The sequence below is a fragment of the Pelodiscus sinensis genome, chromosome 3 (assembly GCF_049634645.1).
Source record: "Pelodiscus sinensis isolate JC-2024 chromosome 3, ASM4963464v1, whole genome shotgun sequence".
NCBI classification, from domain to species: Eukaryota; Metazoa; Chordata; order Testudines; family Trionychidae; genus Pelodiscus; species Pelodiscus sinensis.
Genome location: NC_134713.1, coordinates 142,214,109 through 142,230,618, shown reverse-complemented (window position 1 = coordinate 142,230,618; position 16,510 = coordinate 142,214,109). Strand labels below are relative to the sequence as shown.

The window sequence follows — 16,510 nt, the reverse complement described above, 5'->3', positions numbered from 1 at the left end:
CCTGGCTCAGTTCCAGTTCATGTTGGGTCCCATGAGGGGAGCTGGTTTTTAAACTGGCTCCTCTTGTGGACCAGCTCCCGCCTGGCACCCCGTGCTGCTGCCTCTGATATAGAGGCAGCAGCATGGAGTGGCAGAGGACTCGTCGAGAGTGGGGCTGGAGCACACTGGCTTCCAGCTCCGACTTTGGGGACTATAGAATAGTCAACTAACTGATAAGAATTTGTGAGGTTACTCAACTATTCAGTTAACTGATATTTAACATCCTTATACCCTGCCACATAGGGTGGGGGGGGGCAACTGAAATTTTGGGAGAGTCTGATCTCCTTCCTACCCCTGCATGTAAGTCAGGATGTGGGGAAATCGTTGTCTTTTGTGTTGGGAGCTGAGAATGGACAACCACTGAGATAAGTGGGTGGTTTTGTGTCTGAGTTATTGGTTCAGGTTGTGTTTATCTCCAAGGCTCGCCAGCCGCGCGGTGCGCAGATCGCTTTGTGCCGGCTCTTCCGGGTTGTAATCTACTCGCCACGGGCGAGTAGATTACATTATTTGTCGAGCCCTGTTTATCTTTATGGACTGGTCTCATTCACACCTTTCAGAGCCTTCTCTGCTGCAGAGGGATGTATAAAGGAGCGCTTTCTCTCCATCATCCCTCTCTGTCTTGTTTGAATGACAACACTTCTAAGTGCTTTAAGAGCCACCTTTTCATATGTTTTCTTAAAATTCATGGAGGATAGGTCCATCAATACTTATTAGCCAGGATGGGTTTATCGCAGGCTGGAAATGGGTGACAGGGGAAGGATCACTTGATGATTACTTGTTCTGTTCACTCCCTCTGGGGCATCTAGCATTGGCTGCTGTTGGAAAACAGGATACTGGGCTAGATGGACCTTTGGTCTGACCCCGTATGGCTGCTCTTATATTCTTACATTGCTGTTCCTTGTGGGAATCTGGAATAGGATCAGTGTCCCAAATTGGAGGTCTTTTGAGCCAAGGATTCTGGAGGTATAATCCCTGAAAAAAGCTACTTTTAAAATTCTATGATTGTAGGATTTTTATGTGCAGAACTGGAGGTCAAACTGTTGCTGTGATGTGGGTCAAAATGGTCTCAGTAAATTTTTACTCTTTGTAATGAATGGCATCTAGTGTTTGGTGGTCCAAATTGTGGACGGTATTTAAGCTGGTGAAGAGCATGTATATTTCAACTAATTTTCATCCCATTCACTCTTACCAATAGGGTTCCATCTAACACTGCAAAAGGATAAAAAGGGAGTGGGAAAGGGAGGCTGCCCATGCCACCTTCCCTCTACGCTCTTCAAGCAGTGTGTCAGTCAGTATGCACATAGACACAAGTAATGCTAGCCTTTGGCACTAGAAAGGCTTGTCTTCACATACAGCACTACAGCTATGTAGATGAAGCAGTCTAGTTAATCCCCCTCCCTGATAGGCTATAGTTACATTGATGGGAGACATAGTGGTTACATAGCTATGACAGCACCATTTACATAAGGGATTAGGTCGGTATAACTACATTGCTCAGGGATGTAGATTTTTTACATCCCAAATTGCGTAGTTATACCAATATAGTTGTGTAGCGTGGACATGGCTTAAAATTGAGGAGCTTCCAGATCCAGATCTCACACAGATTCTTAATCAGCTCCCTAGAAAGAATATCATGCATATAGAATTTAAGAATATCACGTGTGTACAATTTAAGAATGTCTTCACAGCTTTTTGCAACATCCCTACACTTAATCACAGGACATCTTCTCAACCTGTGCTTTCATTAAGACATCATTATAACATTAAAATCCTCTCATATTCCACCTCACTGTTGACAATAATCCTGGTAATAAAATCCCTAGGCCTTGCTACTGACATAACCTATGTAATTTGCCATTGAACTGATGCATAATGGATTCTAAAGGGGCACGAGCATCTCTTCTTTTTGCTCACAAACACTGAAAGGTGCAAAACAGATCTCCTCACATCATAATCACAACTGTTCCATACCCAGGATAATCTACGAATGTCCTCATATTACAACGCAGCTTTATCAAAAAGGCCCAACTACTGCCTTCACTTGCACCTAATGCCTGACAAGTGATTGTACTTACAGTATATGTGAATAACTCGCATTGCCTACTCTCATTTCCAGGGGACAAGTTAGAAGGTGACATGGACAACCCCCCACCTTCCTTTTTGTTTTTTAAAAGTGTTGGATGGAATTCTGTGGGTAAGAGTGAATTGGTTGTAAGACAAGGTGAAGAGCTTGTGCATTTCAGTAAGTATGACACAGGAGGAACAAAGGTATGAGTGTTAACAAGAGCTACAGAGGCATTGCTTCAAGAAGCAAGAGTTAAGGTTCCAAGTGTATATCCTTGGTTTCAGAAATTTGAGTTTTGCTCAATTGAGCATTTTTCAGGGGAATAACATCAAAGCATCCATAAAGAGTCAGTCATGTGAGCACATTGTTATATCCCTGCTCATCATGGCTAATAGCCATTGATGAACTTCTCCTCCTGAAACATATCTAATTATTTTGTGAACGCTTTTATAATTTTAGTATTCACAACAAGGGATGTAAGAATGTAAATGACTAACTGTTTAACCAATAAGCAGATGCTTATTGGTTAATGGTGTCTGTTACACACAGCCTCCTCTCCAGGATCCGGGCTGATAGGGACTGGTGGCCATTTCTCCCAGGAAGGCTCCTATGTGGGCTCTGCAATATAAGGCTTAGCATTTCAGGTAACCGTGTAACTGCTGAGTTTTCAGCAGGTAACTCTGTAACTGCTGTGATTTTCAGCAGTGATAGAGTTACCCTATTACACAGTTTTTAATATCCTATTCACAACATCTCCTGGCAACGAGTTCCACAGATTGACTGTGTTGAGTGAAGAAATACTTCTTTTTGTTTGTTTAAAACCAAATGATTAATGTAATTGTGTGACCTTTCATTCTTATATTATGTGAAGGAGTAAATAATACTGATTCATTTTATATCCCCCTTTACTTGTTTCTTTTTCAAGCTGAAAAATCCCAGGCTTTTAAATCTCTTTTCATATGAAAGCTGTTCTATATCTCTAATAATTTTTATTTGCCCTTCTCTGTACTATTACCAATTATAATATATATATATATTTTTATTAGGGCAAAAAGAATTGCACACAGTATTTAAGGTGTGGGTGCGTCATGGATTTACATACTGGCATTATGATATTGCTTGTCTTATTATCTATCTCTTTCCTAATGGCTCTAACATTATTAGCTTTTTGTGAGTACCATTAAACATTGAGTCGATACTTTCAGAGCTCTAGCTACAATGACTCTGAGATCTTTCTTGAGTAGTAACAATGAATATAAACCCCATCATTTTGTATGTATAGTTAGATTAGATTTTCCAATATGCATTACTTTGTGTTTGTCAGCAATAGCACCTCAACTTTGTATTATTGTAGTTACATTACAATTACTTCAATTATGCATTACTAGGGGGCTGTGCCCCCTGCTTGCTACATTCGCCAACCCTCCTCTCTCTAGGGGTAGGCAGCCCCGGCTCTTCCCCTGACCACTAGGGAGGGCTGTGCTGAGGCGTGGCAGCCCTGTCTTGTCCCTTCCTGGCCACTGGATCAAGGGCAGGCCAGCCCTGGCTCTCCTCCTCCCCCCTGGCAACTTTCAATTTGATCCCCTGCCTCCATTCCTGCATTCACCATCTTCCCTAACCTCCTCCTCCTCCCCACAACCCCTGCTTCCATTCCTATATCCCTCTCACTCCTACCATACCCCTTTACCACACCGCCCAACCCCACATACACCCTATCCCCTTCCCTTGCTTCCTCCTTTCATGCACTCTGCCTCCTCCCACAAATTCATTGAGCTGGGTGCCCCTTCCTTCCAGGAGCACCACGGGGCCAGGCAGTACAGCCCTGTCCACTACAAGAGGAACCACAGCCTTTCCAAATGGGCCTGTTGGTCCAGGGAGCCTGGAACACAGAGCGGCCAGTCCGGAAAGCTGGGGAAGCGGCTGGGGTGTAAGATCAGGGAGCCTTTTAATCCAGGGAGTTTGGAGCACAGAGTGAAGCTGTGCGACAGGCATGTGACCCGGGCAGGCTAGGGTTGGGGCCCAGAGGCAGGTAGACGCTGGTCTAGGGAGCGCACAAGGTAGCACTGGTCTTTATCAGAGGCAGCAAAGGCGGGGGAGAGGCGATACGCTGCACAGCTGAGCCAGGATCAGCTGTGTGGTACTGCTGTGCGTGGAGCCCTGGGTCCAGGCTCCAGCATGACATTTCCATGAAACCCAGGATCAGCTGGGGAGTCCCCAGCTGACCCTGAGTTCTGGGGAAATGCCATGTGCGGTCAGCTGGGGAGTCCCCAGGTGATCCTGGCTCCTCATGACATTCCAAATTGGCAGTGCAGCAGTATTTCAAAGCTGACACGCCGTGTGCAACCTGGAGTCAATGGGACTTCCTGCTGGCCCCGGGCTGTACACGACTTCTGCGTCTCTCCTTTGAAATGTACAAGAGCCCCAGCGGGCTCTTCAGAGGAGGAATACAGAAGTGCCTGTCAAGTAGTCGATGGAAATTCCATCGACTACTCAACTGGTAAAATAACTGATAGTTAACATCTCTACTCTGTTGTCCCACAGGAAAATATAAAAAAGATATAAAAAGAGAGCAAGATTGATTGATTTCACTTCATTACTGTAGTTACTTAAAATTATGGAAATCAAGAGAAACAAGTTCAGTTCCTGGCATTTAATCTCTATGTTTTAGTTGTGCAGCTTCTACTGGTCTGGTTTGTTCCTTTCTTCCACACTTTTTCTACTTTGTTGAGAATGCAGAAACCTTCAGGCAGGAACTGCTGCTTACTGTGAGTCAGTATAGTACCGAGCACAGTGGAGCCCTAACTGTGGCTGGAACTTCTTCAGTGCTGCTGTAATATAAATATCAATATGTATATCTAATACTAAGAGATGCTTGCAGAGTCTAAGTATCTATTATCACTGTTCATTGTGGAACAACTACTACTTAGATGAACCCAGAGCACCTTTTTCTATGTGAGACAGTTCAGAGTAAGTTAAGATGTGAATTTAGTGCAGAACAACTAGTGCATTTTGACTCCCCATGTGGACACTTAGAGTTTGTCTACATTTCACAGTTTTATCACCAGAAGGCAGCTTAGTGGAGACAGAGTAGTGAGCTAATCTTTTTTCCTTTTATTTTCTCCTCCCACAAGAAGGGAGGAGGGGGCAAGGCAAACTAAAATATATATATAGTTTAAATTGTAACAGTTACACTAAATTCTCAGAAATCAGATTTCAAAATGTCTTAACATTTGCTTTGAGTTACTACTAGTCACTAACTAGAGTCAGTTATATCCCTGTGATTACCATTAAGGTTAATTGGAGCTGCGTGCGCATAACTGAGGATGTTTCAGGTTAAAATTAATTGCTATACGTGCAGAGTGGAGGGACGTAATCTAATCTGTTTTTACTACTTGTTTGTTGATTAAAATTTTACTTACACTAATACAGTTTTTTATATTCAGAGTAGTATTCATACAGATTGCAGATGAGACAAGTGATATCTTCTGTACAGGTTGAACATTATTAGTCTGGTTCTCTCTGGTCTGGCATAATTTAGTTTGACAGATGTCCACTTATCATGGTTGTGACCAGCTTTCCTGCAGTCCCATAAAATTTGTTTATAGCCATCAGTCCTAGCTCTCAGTGTTCTGTGCAGTAATCTTGCTCTAATTTACCCCCAAATGTCTTCTAAGATCCCAATAAGAGGTGGAAGTTGGTAATGCTGCTAGCCAATATTGATCACCTGTGGTTTGGGAGATTCTCTGGTTGGGAACTGGTTTGGTTCCAAGGGTGCCAGACTAGAGAGGTTCAACCTGTACTAAGATTTTGGTTCAGTCTATGTCCTCTTTGCCTTCCCCCTTGTATCTATTTTGATGATTCCCATAGAACCATTATCAGTGAAAGGGTACCGTTTATAATCCAGCGTGATTTATAGTTTTATGATAAATTCCCCTTAAGGACTTGTCTACATTGGCATGTTTTGTTGCCAAAAATTGCCTTTTGGTGACAAAACAATGAGAGCATTTACACTAGGGATATGAAAGTGTAACCGTGGAAAAGGTTAAGCAACAAACCTGGGTTCATTGGTTAACTTTCATAGTTACACTCAGGCTCTTGTTATACATGGGGAACTGGCTTAAAAGCTGGCTCCTGGCACACACCCGCTCCCAGCGTGCTGCCTGCTGCCCCACACTGCTGCTTCTGATACAAAGGCAGCAGCGTGGGGCTGCAGGCTGAAGGCGACTGCCACCCTGCATGTAACCACTGAAATTTTCAGCAGTACATGGTTACTTAATTGTACACATTTTAACATCCCGGCTGTGTCTACACTGCACCCCTTTTCCGGAATGGGATGCAGATTAGACACTTCGGAATAGCAAAATCCGTGGGGGATTTAAATATCCCCCGCGGTATTTGCATTAACATGGCTGCCGCTTTTTTTCCGGCTTGGGGATAAGCCGGAGAAAAGCGCCAGTCTAGACGTGATTCTCCGGAAAATAAGCCCGTTTCCAGAGGATCTCTTATTCCTACTTCGAAGTAGGAATAAGAGATCCTCTGGAAACGGGCTTATTTTCCGGAGAATCACGTCTAGACTGGCGCTTTTCTCCGGCTTATCCCCAAGCCGGAAAAAAAGCGGCAGCCATGTTAATGCAAATACCGCGGGGGATATTTAAATCCCCCACGGATTTTGCTATTCAGAAGTGTCTAATCTGCATCCCTTTTCCGGAAAGGGAGTGCAGTGTAGACACAGCTCCCTAGTTTATGCTACATGGTTACTTAATTGCACACATTTTAACATGCCTAGTTTGTTACAATGCAACTTTTGTCAGGAAAAACACCTAGTTTGGGCAACAAAAAAATTGCAGGCTTGCGAGAGACTTTTCTTTTCCCCTCCCTGTATTGTAGAGCCAATGTTAACTCTGCTGTTTGTCTTGTTGAGAGAACTGGCTTCCACCAGTAGTATCCCACATGCCTGCACTGGTGGCTGTGCTCAGTATTTTGTGGTTTCTGCTGCCCTGCAGGCATGTGCCCCTCTGCTTTCAAAGCTCTAGGAAGTATCTGTCAGCTAAGTGAGCTGCTCCATTTGGGGAACAGAGAGCAAATCATTGGAATGCTTCTGTTCTGCTCTGCTAGAAACACAGCAGCAGGCAGACCGCTGCTGCAGTGGAATAGCTGGAGAGACTGCCTTGCTCTTTTGATATTCCTTAGCTTACAGAGCTACAAAGGAATCCCAAGAAGTGCAGGGATCAGCTCTGCCTTCCCATCACACTACACTGTGGGATGCTTAGAACAAAGCACTGTGGGTTTCTGTTGACAGGGGAGCTAGTAATGTAGCCATACATTTTCGATAATGGAAGGCATTAAAACTGGTTTGACCAATTTCTACTTTTGGTGACTTTTGCATGTTAACAACACTTATTTATTACCTTCCCAGTGTGGACATAACCTAAGCTGTGCGGCCATGCAGCTTCTCATTAAGCTCCACAAAAGTGCTCAGGGTTGCAGTGGGGGGAGGAGGGAAAGATGTTTCCCCAAGCTTGGAAGCTGCCGTGGTTGGTGGGGTGTTCCTCTCCATTGGCCCAAACAGGGCGTCACCTAGGTAAGCCTGACCCCCAACTCCCTGCCCCACCTTGAGCACCCCCATTAGCCATGAACATGCTCCTGTGCCCCAAGACTCACATTCTTTGCCCCGACCTGAGGTCTCTACCAGCCCTATGCATCTCAAACGAGGAGCCCCCCTCTGACATCCCAAACCCCTCAGCCCCAGCCCAGAGCCTGTACCCCTAGAGCAGGCATTCTTGGGGGCGGAGCATAAGCGAGGCCAGGCTTGCGGTTTGGGAAGGCAGAGCCTTCCCCCACCTAAGCCACCGAGTGCCCATGAACTTTAGCCATTCTTTTTAGGTGACAGTTCTGAGGAACTGTCCCAAATTGAGCTGTCAGTAGAGGAGATTTTGGAACACACTGATAAATTAAACAGTAATAAATCACCAGGATCAGATGGTATTCACTCACACATTCTGAAAGAATTCAGATATAAAATTGCAAAACTACTAGCTATGGTATGTAACCCTTTGCTTAACTTAGCTTATGTACAAGATGACTGAAGGATAACTAATATAATGCTGGCTTTTTAAAAAGGCTCCAGAGATAATCCTGGCATTTACACATTAGCAGGGTGGATTTGATTTAAATCAAATGGATTTAAATCATGATTTAAATCATTATTTAGGATCTATTCTGCCTCCAACAATCTTCTGTTCATTAAACTTTTTGAAACTTTGCACTTAGAGAGAGTAAGGGATTGACTCTGTGCATACAAATTTGCAGAGGGACAATAGGGTTGAGGTCTGTTGTTTCTCACCTCTGTATATTTATTTATTTAATTAAAATTTTTGTTGTTTACAAGCATGTTGTCTCTGGAGACTCATCCACAGTTTGAGAACTGCAAAACTAAGCATCTCTAATGGTTGCTCCTAGACTGAGCACTGAGTCTCATTGGATAGATAGAAAGATTAACCCAAGTAATCTATACACCAGCCACTGGAACCTTGTAAGGTTGGGTTCCTAATCCATTGGAACTCATTTACAAATCTTTTCTTAAATATTACATGAATACATTGCCTCATGCTATAAAATTATAATTTATAATCCCTATTCCATGATGAGATACATTGTTGCTCAAAGATATCTTAATTAAAACTATCTTTAGGTAGGATTTTTAAGGGAGAAATGATTTAAATAAAAAAAATCCAATTTTTATTATTTAAAAAATAATTGATTTTTTTTTATTTATCCAGCCTGCATGTTGATAAGCCTAACTTCAGTAGTAGACAGACTGGTTGACACTATAGTGAAGAACAGAATTCAGACTTATGGATGAGCATGATTTGTTGGAGAAAATTTAGACCAGACATTTGGAAAAGGACATTATGCCTCGCCAATCTATTAGGATTCTTTGAGGGTATCAAATGTGACTAAGTGGGAGCGAGTGGATATAGCAAAAGCTTTTCATCAAGATCCCTTACTGAAGGCTCTTATGAAAAGTAAGCACTCGTGGGGTAAGAGAGATAAGGTCTTTTCAAGTATGTCTAAACTATATGCTTCTCTCGCCAGAGGCATGTAAATTAGACTATCTGACATAGTCAATGAAGCTGAGATTTAAATATCCCCGGCTTCATTAAAATAAAAATGGCTGCCACGTTGTGCCAGCTCAGCTGATCTTTGGCACAGCGCGGCAGTCAAGATGCGGATCGGTCGACAGGGAATGCCTTTGTTGACTGCTCCTGTAAACCTCGTTTTACGAGGCATAAGGGAACAGTCGACAAAGGCATTCCCTGTCAACCGGTATGCATCTTGACTGCCTCTGGCGAGAGAGACATGTAGTCTAGACGTACCCTTCATGGAGAATTAACTAGTTAAGAGACAGAAAATAAAAGGTAGAATTAAATAGTTGTCATAGTGAAGAATGAAATATAGCATGGTCACCCAGGGATTTGTTGAGGGATCAGAAATGTATAACATATTCATAAATTATCTGGAAAAAGTGAACTAGCAAATTTTTCAGATGATACAAAATAGCTCAAGTTATTTAAGCCTGAAGCAGAAGAGCTAGAAAGGGATCTCACAGAACTGAGTAACAAAATAGCAGATTAATTTTAATGTTGATAAATGAAAGTAATTCACACTGGAAAAAATAATCCCAACTAGACATACAAAATGGTGGGGTGTTTAAGTTAACTCTTACCATTCAAGAAAGAGACCTTATAGTAATCATGTTTAATTCTATGAAAACATCGGCTTGGTGTGCAGCAGCAGTCAAAAAAGATAACTGTGTCAGGAGCCATAAGGAAAAGGATAAGTAAGATGGTAAATATCATGTCATTATATAAATCCATGGTGTGCCCACACCGTGAATACTGCTGCAGATCACCTCATCTCGGTATATTATAATTGGAAAAGCTACAGAGAAGGACAACAAAAATTATTAGAGGTATGGAACAGCTTCTGTAAGAGGAGAGATTAAAAATACCAGGTCTGTTCAGTTTGGAGAAGAGATGACTAAGGGGGATATGATAGAAATCTGTGAAGAGTATGGAGAAAGTGAATAAGGAAGAGTTATTTACCCCTTCATGTAACAGAAAAATCAGAGCTCATCCAATGGATCTATAAGCAGCAGTCATAAAACAAAAGGAAGTACACACAGTTCACAGTTAGCTTATGGAACTTGTTGCCAAGGAGTGTTGTGATGGCCAAAACTGTAACTGGATTCAAAGAAGAATTAGATAAATTCATGGATTATAGATGCTCAGGATATCCCTAACCCTCTGACAGGTGAACACTGGGACTGGATTACTGGGAATGGATCACTCAGTGATTGTTCTGTTCTCTTCTTTCTCTTTGCGGCATGTGGCATTGGCCACTGTCAGAAGAGAGAATACAGGCAGTCCCCGGGTTACGTACAAGATAGGGACTGTAGGTTTGTTCTTAAGTTGAATTTGTATGTAAGTGGGAACTGGTACATATTGTAGGGGAAACTCTAGCCAAACATTTCTCCAGAGCTCAGTTTTATTCTCCCACACCTCACTTCCCTCAGTCCTTTATTCTCAAGCTGAGGTGTCTGCTGAGAAAAGCCGCTCCGCGTCTCCCTGGTCTGCTGGGGCGGGTGCTAGCTTTGCGTCTCCTTGGTCTGCTGGGGGGAAGCAGCTAGTGCGGGGTTGCCTCACCCCGTTTGTAAGTAGGGATCCGATGTAAGTCGGATCCATGTAACCCGGGGACTGCCTGTGCTGAACTAGATGGACATTTACGTTTGACCAGTATGGCTGTTCTTAGTTTCCAAACCAATTCTGAATATGAAAAATGTGCTGACCAGTGCAGTTTGTTTCTGAAACTGCATGGAGTACTCTTATAGTTGTTGTACAAGTACTGATATTGCAAAATTGCACATCTGAGTCATCCTTGGCACAAACATCACCTGTTAGTTTTGATGGTTGTAATGCAAAGCTGAATCACTTTGAAAAAAATCTTAGAGTTGTATGGTCGCCTGTATATCACCTTGGTTTCTATATTAATTTGATATAAGGGTGCATTTAAATTCATTTTCAGAGGTGAGTCACCTGCTGTGACTTTTTAAAATTTAAAAAGCATGAGGAACACACTGTCCTTGACCCTGCCTGGATTTATACTTAATGGAGCAACAAGCAGGACAGAGATCAATTAATATAGCATCATTGGAAACTTTCTGAAGCGTCTCTGCAATGCAGGTACAATCAGGCAGTGCCACTTATGATTAAATAATGGCTGTACTTGGCCTAATTCAAAATGAATTATGCACTGAATATGACCAGAACCTCTAATTCAAGCCAGCTTCAGTACCTTACAGTGCCCTACTCAAGGTTGAAAGATACATTCTGGATCCCCAAAACTTGGATTTATATCAAGTTATTAGTCGTCTCAACCCTTTCTGTTGCAAATTAATTTGAAAAGCTCCCACATCAGTAACCAGTCCATTTCTTGGAATTCTACATCTACAGCAATCAGCATAGTTGTAGACCATACTCTTGACTACCAAACATCATGCCTTACAGAGGGTAAATCCCATTTTATTGGCTAAATGGTGAAGCCTCCCAGAAATACTCCCAAATCCAGATTTTACTTATCTTCCTATACACCAGTCATACTGAGACCTCAGTGGTTCAGAGCCAAATTAGCAGTCAAAAGAGCCACTGTAATGTAGAATAGGAATATTAGATAGTTGGTAATAGAATAGTCGACTAACCGCATGAATTCTTTGCAGTTAGTCGACTATTCTGTAGTCCCCGGGAGCAGGACTGGCAGCCAGTGTTATTGGCCCCACTTTGAGATCCTCTGCCACCCCACTCTGCCGCCTCTGTTTCCGGCAGCAGCCCCTGACTTCGAGGAGCTTGAACCCTCCATAGACAGAGGCTGCAGCTGCGAAGCAGTCTCTGCCCAGAGTAAGTCAGGGCCCGCCACGGGCAGAAGCTGCTTCGCGGCAGCCTCCCCCATGCACTCTTGCCTCTCTGAGGCAGCAGTGGGGAGGAGGGGGACGGGACAGGTGGCACTACGGAGCTGGTGCTGGGGTGAACCAGTTTTTAAGATGGCTCCACCCTAGCACTGTCTCCTGCTCTCCTCCCACCTTGCTGCCTGATACGGAGGAAATGCGATTAACCAACTAGATTAACCAATAAGTCTAGGCTTCTCAGCTAATCATCTACTCGACTACTCACTCACATCGCATCACATGTTCATTGTTGCATTTAGTATAGCGTGCGTGCTTTCTCCCTTGGTCTCAAAACAATATGATGGGAAATATTTTGGAGTGAGAGTGTGTGTCTATGTGTGTGTGTGTGTGTGTGTGTGTGTGTGTGTGTGTATGTGTATATATGACATATATGCGAACAGGAGCAGCTAACAGGGAGTTTGGAGAGGGAGTTCTCCAGGTAAAAGAGGAGTAAATACGGGACCCTTGTGGTAAGTGGCTGTTTGTAGTGTGTGTTTGTGTGTGTGTGTGTGTGGGGGGGGGGGGGTTATTTGCTGTGTGCTGAGCTTGTTTGGCTGTTTGGTTTGTTTGTTTGAAGGAGCTTCTAAAAGGTTTGAAATCTAGAAGCTTCTGTTAATTGGCTGAGCCTCAGTCAGGGGGAGGGGCTACCAGGGCTTTATAAGCCTATGAGTCAGCGACCAGGGAGCTTGCGAACAGGAGCAGCTGACGGAGTTTGGAGAGGAAGGTTAGAGGGCACTAGTGACTTCTGACCTTCTTTAAACATAACTTTTATAATAATCTATATTCCAGACATTTAATAAGCCCAGTTTATATTTAAACTTGTTCATGAGAAAAATAGAGACAGAAGCCCAGCAGCAGAGTGGGGGCTATCCTGTTTATTGCGTCGAGTGTAACATGTATGATTACCTGCCCTGTGGGTGGGTGGCGTATATGTGCACCCGTTGCAAGGAGCTACTGACCCTCAGAGACCAAGTTCAGGCTTTGAAGGCCAGGGTGGCTGAACTGGAGGAGCTAAGGGAGGTAGAGAGATATGTTCATGAGACTTTCCGGGACACTGTTGTACTGTCCCACCTCCAGTCTGAGAGCCTCAGTGCTTTTAAAGAGGATGAAAGTCTCAAGGGAACAGTGCATTCAGTGGGAACAGAGGAAAACCATCCCATAGTTGGGACTCTCCTTCCAGAGGATGTTGCAGTATCCTCTCGCACTAAGGATACCTCTGAGGGGGAGGGAACACCAGTTGTTAGGAAGAGGCGGGTGTTAGTAGTGGGTGATTCGATCGTTAGAAACATAGATAGTTGGGTTTGTGATGACCGGGAGAACCGTATGGTCATTTGCCTGCCTGGTGCGAAGGTTGCGGATCTCTCGAGGCATCTCGATAGGCTTATGTGTAGTGCTGGGGAGGAGCCGGTGGTCGTGGTACATGTAGGTACCAATGACATAGGGAAGGGTAGGAGAGATGTCCTGGAGGCCAAATTTAGGTTGCTAGGAAAGAGACTGAAATCCAGGACCTCTATGGTGGAATTCTCGGAAATGCTTCCAGTTCCACACGCAGGGGCAGGTAGGCAGGCAGAGCTTCAGAGTCTCAATGCATGGATGAGACGAAGGTGTAGGTAAGAGGGGTTTGGATTTATTAAGAACTGGGGACACTTTTGGGAGAGGGGGAGCCTATACAGGAAGGATGGGCTCTACCTAAACCAGGGTGGAACCAGACTGCTGGCACTAAACATTAAATAGGCCGTAGAGCAGTTTTTAAACTAAGAGATGGGGGAAAGCCGATTGGTGCAGAGATGCACGTAAATCAGATGGAGACTTCTCTTAGGGTGTATCTAGACTACAGGGTTTTGTCGACAAAAGGGAACTTTTGTTGACAAAACTATACCTGCGTCCACACTGCCTTTGAGTTACGTCGACAAAACTCAGCAGTTTTGTCGATGTATGTAAACCTCATTCTACGAGGAATAATGCCTTTTATCGACAGAGTTCTGTCGATAGAAGGCATTATTGCATCTACACTGTCCTTTGCGTCCACGCTGTTATGTCGACAAAGCAGCTTGCTGTCAAATCAAGTGTAAAAATCTAATAAGAAAAGCAAAAAAAGATTTTGAGGAACAGCTAGTGAAAAACTCAAAAAGAAATAACAAAATGTTTAAGTACATTAGAAACAGGAAGCCTTCTAAAAAACCTGTGGGACCCCTAGACAATTGAGATATAAAAGGAGCATACAAAGATGATAAAACCATTACGGAGAAACTAAATGATTTCTTTGCTTCAGTCTTCACGGCTGAGGACGTTAGGGAGATTCCCAAATCTGCACTGTCCTTTGTGGGTAATGAATCTGAGGAACTGTCCCGGATTGAAATGTCATTAAAGGAGGTTTTGGAACAAATAGAAAAACTTAATGTTAACAAATCTCCGGGACCGGATGGCATTCATCCAAGGGTTCTAAAAGAACTCAAATGGGAACTTGCTGAGCTATTATCTGTAGTTTGTAACCTATCCTTTAAGTCGGCTTCCGAACCTAATGACTGGAAGGTTGCCAACGTGACACCAATATTTAAAAAGGGTTCTAGAGGCGATCCTGGCAATTACAGACCAGTAAGTCTAACTTCAGTACCGGGCAAATTAGTTGAAACAATAGTAAAGAATAAAATTGTGAGGCATATAGAAGAACATAATTTGTTGGACAAAAGTCAACATGGTTCCTGTAAGGGAAATCATGTCTTACTAATCTATTAGAGTTCTTTGAAGGGGTTAACAAAAATGCGGACTAGAGGGATCCAGTAGATATAGTGTACTTAGATTTTCAGAAAGCCTTTTGACAAGGTCCCTCACCAAAGGCTCTGTGTAAATTACATTGCCATGGGATAAGAGGGAAGGTCCTTTCTTGGATTGAGAACTGGTTAAAAGACAGGAAACAAAGGGTAGGAATAAATGATAAATTTTCAGATTGGAGAGGGGTAACTAGTGGTGTTCCCCAAGGGTCAGTCCTGGGACCAGTCCTTTTCAACTTATTCATTAATGATCTGGAGAAAGGGGTAAGCAGTGAGGTGGTAAAGTTTGCGGATGATACCAAACTGTTTAGGATAGTCAAGACAGAAGCAGACTGTGAGGGACTCCAAAAAGATCTCACCAAACTGAGTGATTGGGCAACAAAATGGCAAATGAAATGTAATGTGGATAAGTGTAAAGTAATGCACATCGGGGGAAAAATAACCCCAACTATATGTACAGTATGATGGGGGCTAATTTGGCTATGATAAATCAGGAAAGAGATCTTGGAGTTATCATGGATAGTTCTCTTAAAAACTTCCACACAGTGTGCAGCAGCGGTCAAAAAGGCAAATAGGATGCTAGGAATTATTAAGAAAGGGATAGAAAATAAGACACAGAATATCTTACTGCCCCTGTATAAAACTATGGTATGCCCACATCTTGAATACTGTGTACAGATGTGATCTCCTCACCTCAAAAGAGATATTTTGGCCTTGGAAAGGGTTCAGAAAACGGCAACTAAAATGATTGGGGGTTTGGAACGGGTCCCATATGAAGAGAGGTTAAAGCGACTGGGACTTTTCAGTTTAGAAAAGAGGAGACTGGGGGGGGATGTGATAGAGGTATATAAAATCATGAATGGTGTGGTGAGGGCAGATAAGGAAAAGTTATTTATTAGTTCCCTAAATAGAAGAACTAGAGGATACCAAATGAAATTAATGGGGAGCAGGTTTAAAACTAATAAAAGAAAGTTCTTCTTCACACAGCGTGTAGTCAACCTGTGGAACTCCTTGCCAGAGGAGGCTGTGAAGGCTAGGACTATAACAGAGTTTAAAGAGAAGCTAGATAATTTCATGGAGGTTAGGTCCATAAAAGGCTATTAGCCAGGGGATAGAAGTGGTGTCCTTGGCCTCTGTTTGTCAGAGGCTGGAGAAGGATGGCAGGAGATAAATTGCTGATCATTGTCTTCGGTCCACCCTCTCTGGGGCACCTGGGGCTGGCCACTGTTGGCAGACAGGCTACTGGGCTAGATGGACCTTTGGTCTGACCCAGTACGGCCGTTCTTATGTTTTATATATATAGACACACACTTGCAGATTTACCCAGTGTTGCTCAGATCTGTAACTCAACTAAGGTTTTTTTTTTTAAATATACGGAAAATATTCATGCTTTATTTAAACGATTGTATGTTTCAAAAATACAGTGTTAATTTTATGAAGTTAATTTTTATTTGGGATTTCTTAAAACCAAATTGTTACAATTTTTTTTGTCAAACAGTTTTACTAAAAAAAATTAAAATGAGAATTCCACCAAGTGTGTTTTTTTTTCTTCATCTTGGATAATAAATCACAGTGTTTTTAATATCATGTGCTACAAAGATCTGCAGAAGACTCATTAAAGGGCTACTTGTGGAT

At 42.9% G+C, this 16,510-nt stretch overlaps 1 protein-coding gene across 7 annotated transcripts in view; it reads left to right on the top strand.

Annotated features, from left to right (window-relative positions):
• BTBD9 (BTB domain containing 9) overlaps positions 1-16,510 on the top strand; it is a 301,225-nt gene that overhangs the window by 3,740 nt on the left and 280,975 nt on the right. Inside the window, exon 1 of one of the 7 annotated variants that reach the window (XM_075925078.1) lies at positions 1,187-2,281. The exons of 4 other annotated variants lie outside the window; for them this stretch is intronic. In XM_075925078.1, coding sequence (XP_075781193.1) covers positions 2,176-2,281 — 106 coding nt within the window. In that variant the 5' untranslated portion in view covers positions 1,187-2,175. Of the gene's footprint in view, positions 1-1,186; positions 2,282-16,510 lie in introns of those variants that run through there. 2 more of the 7 variants (XM_075925072.1, XM_075925073.1) reach the window with 2 other exon arrangements.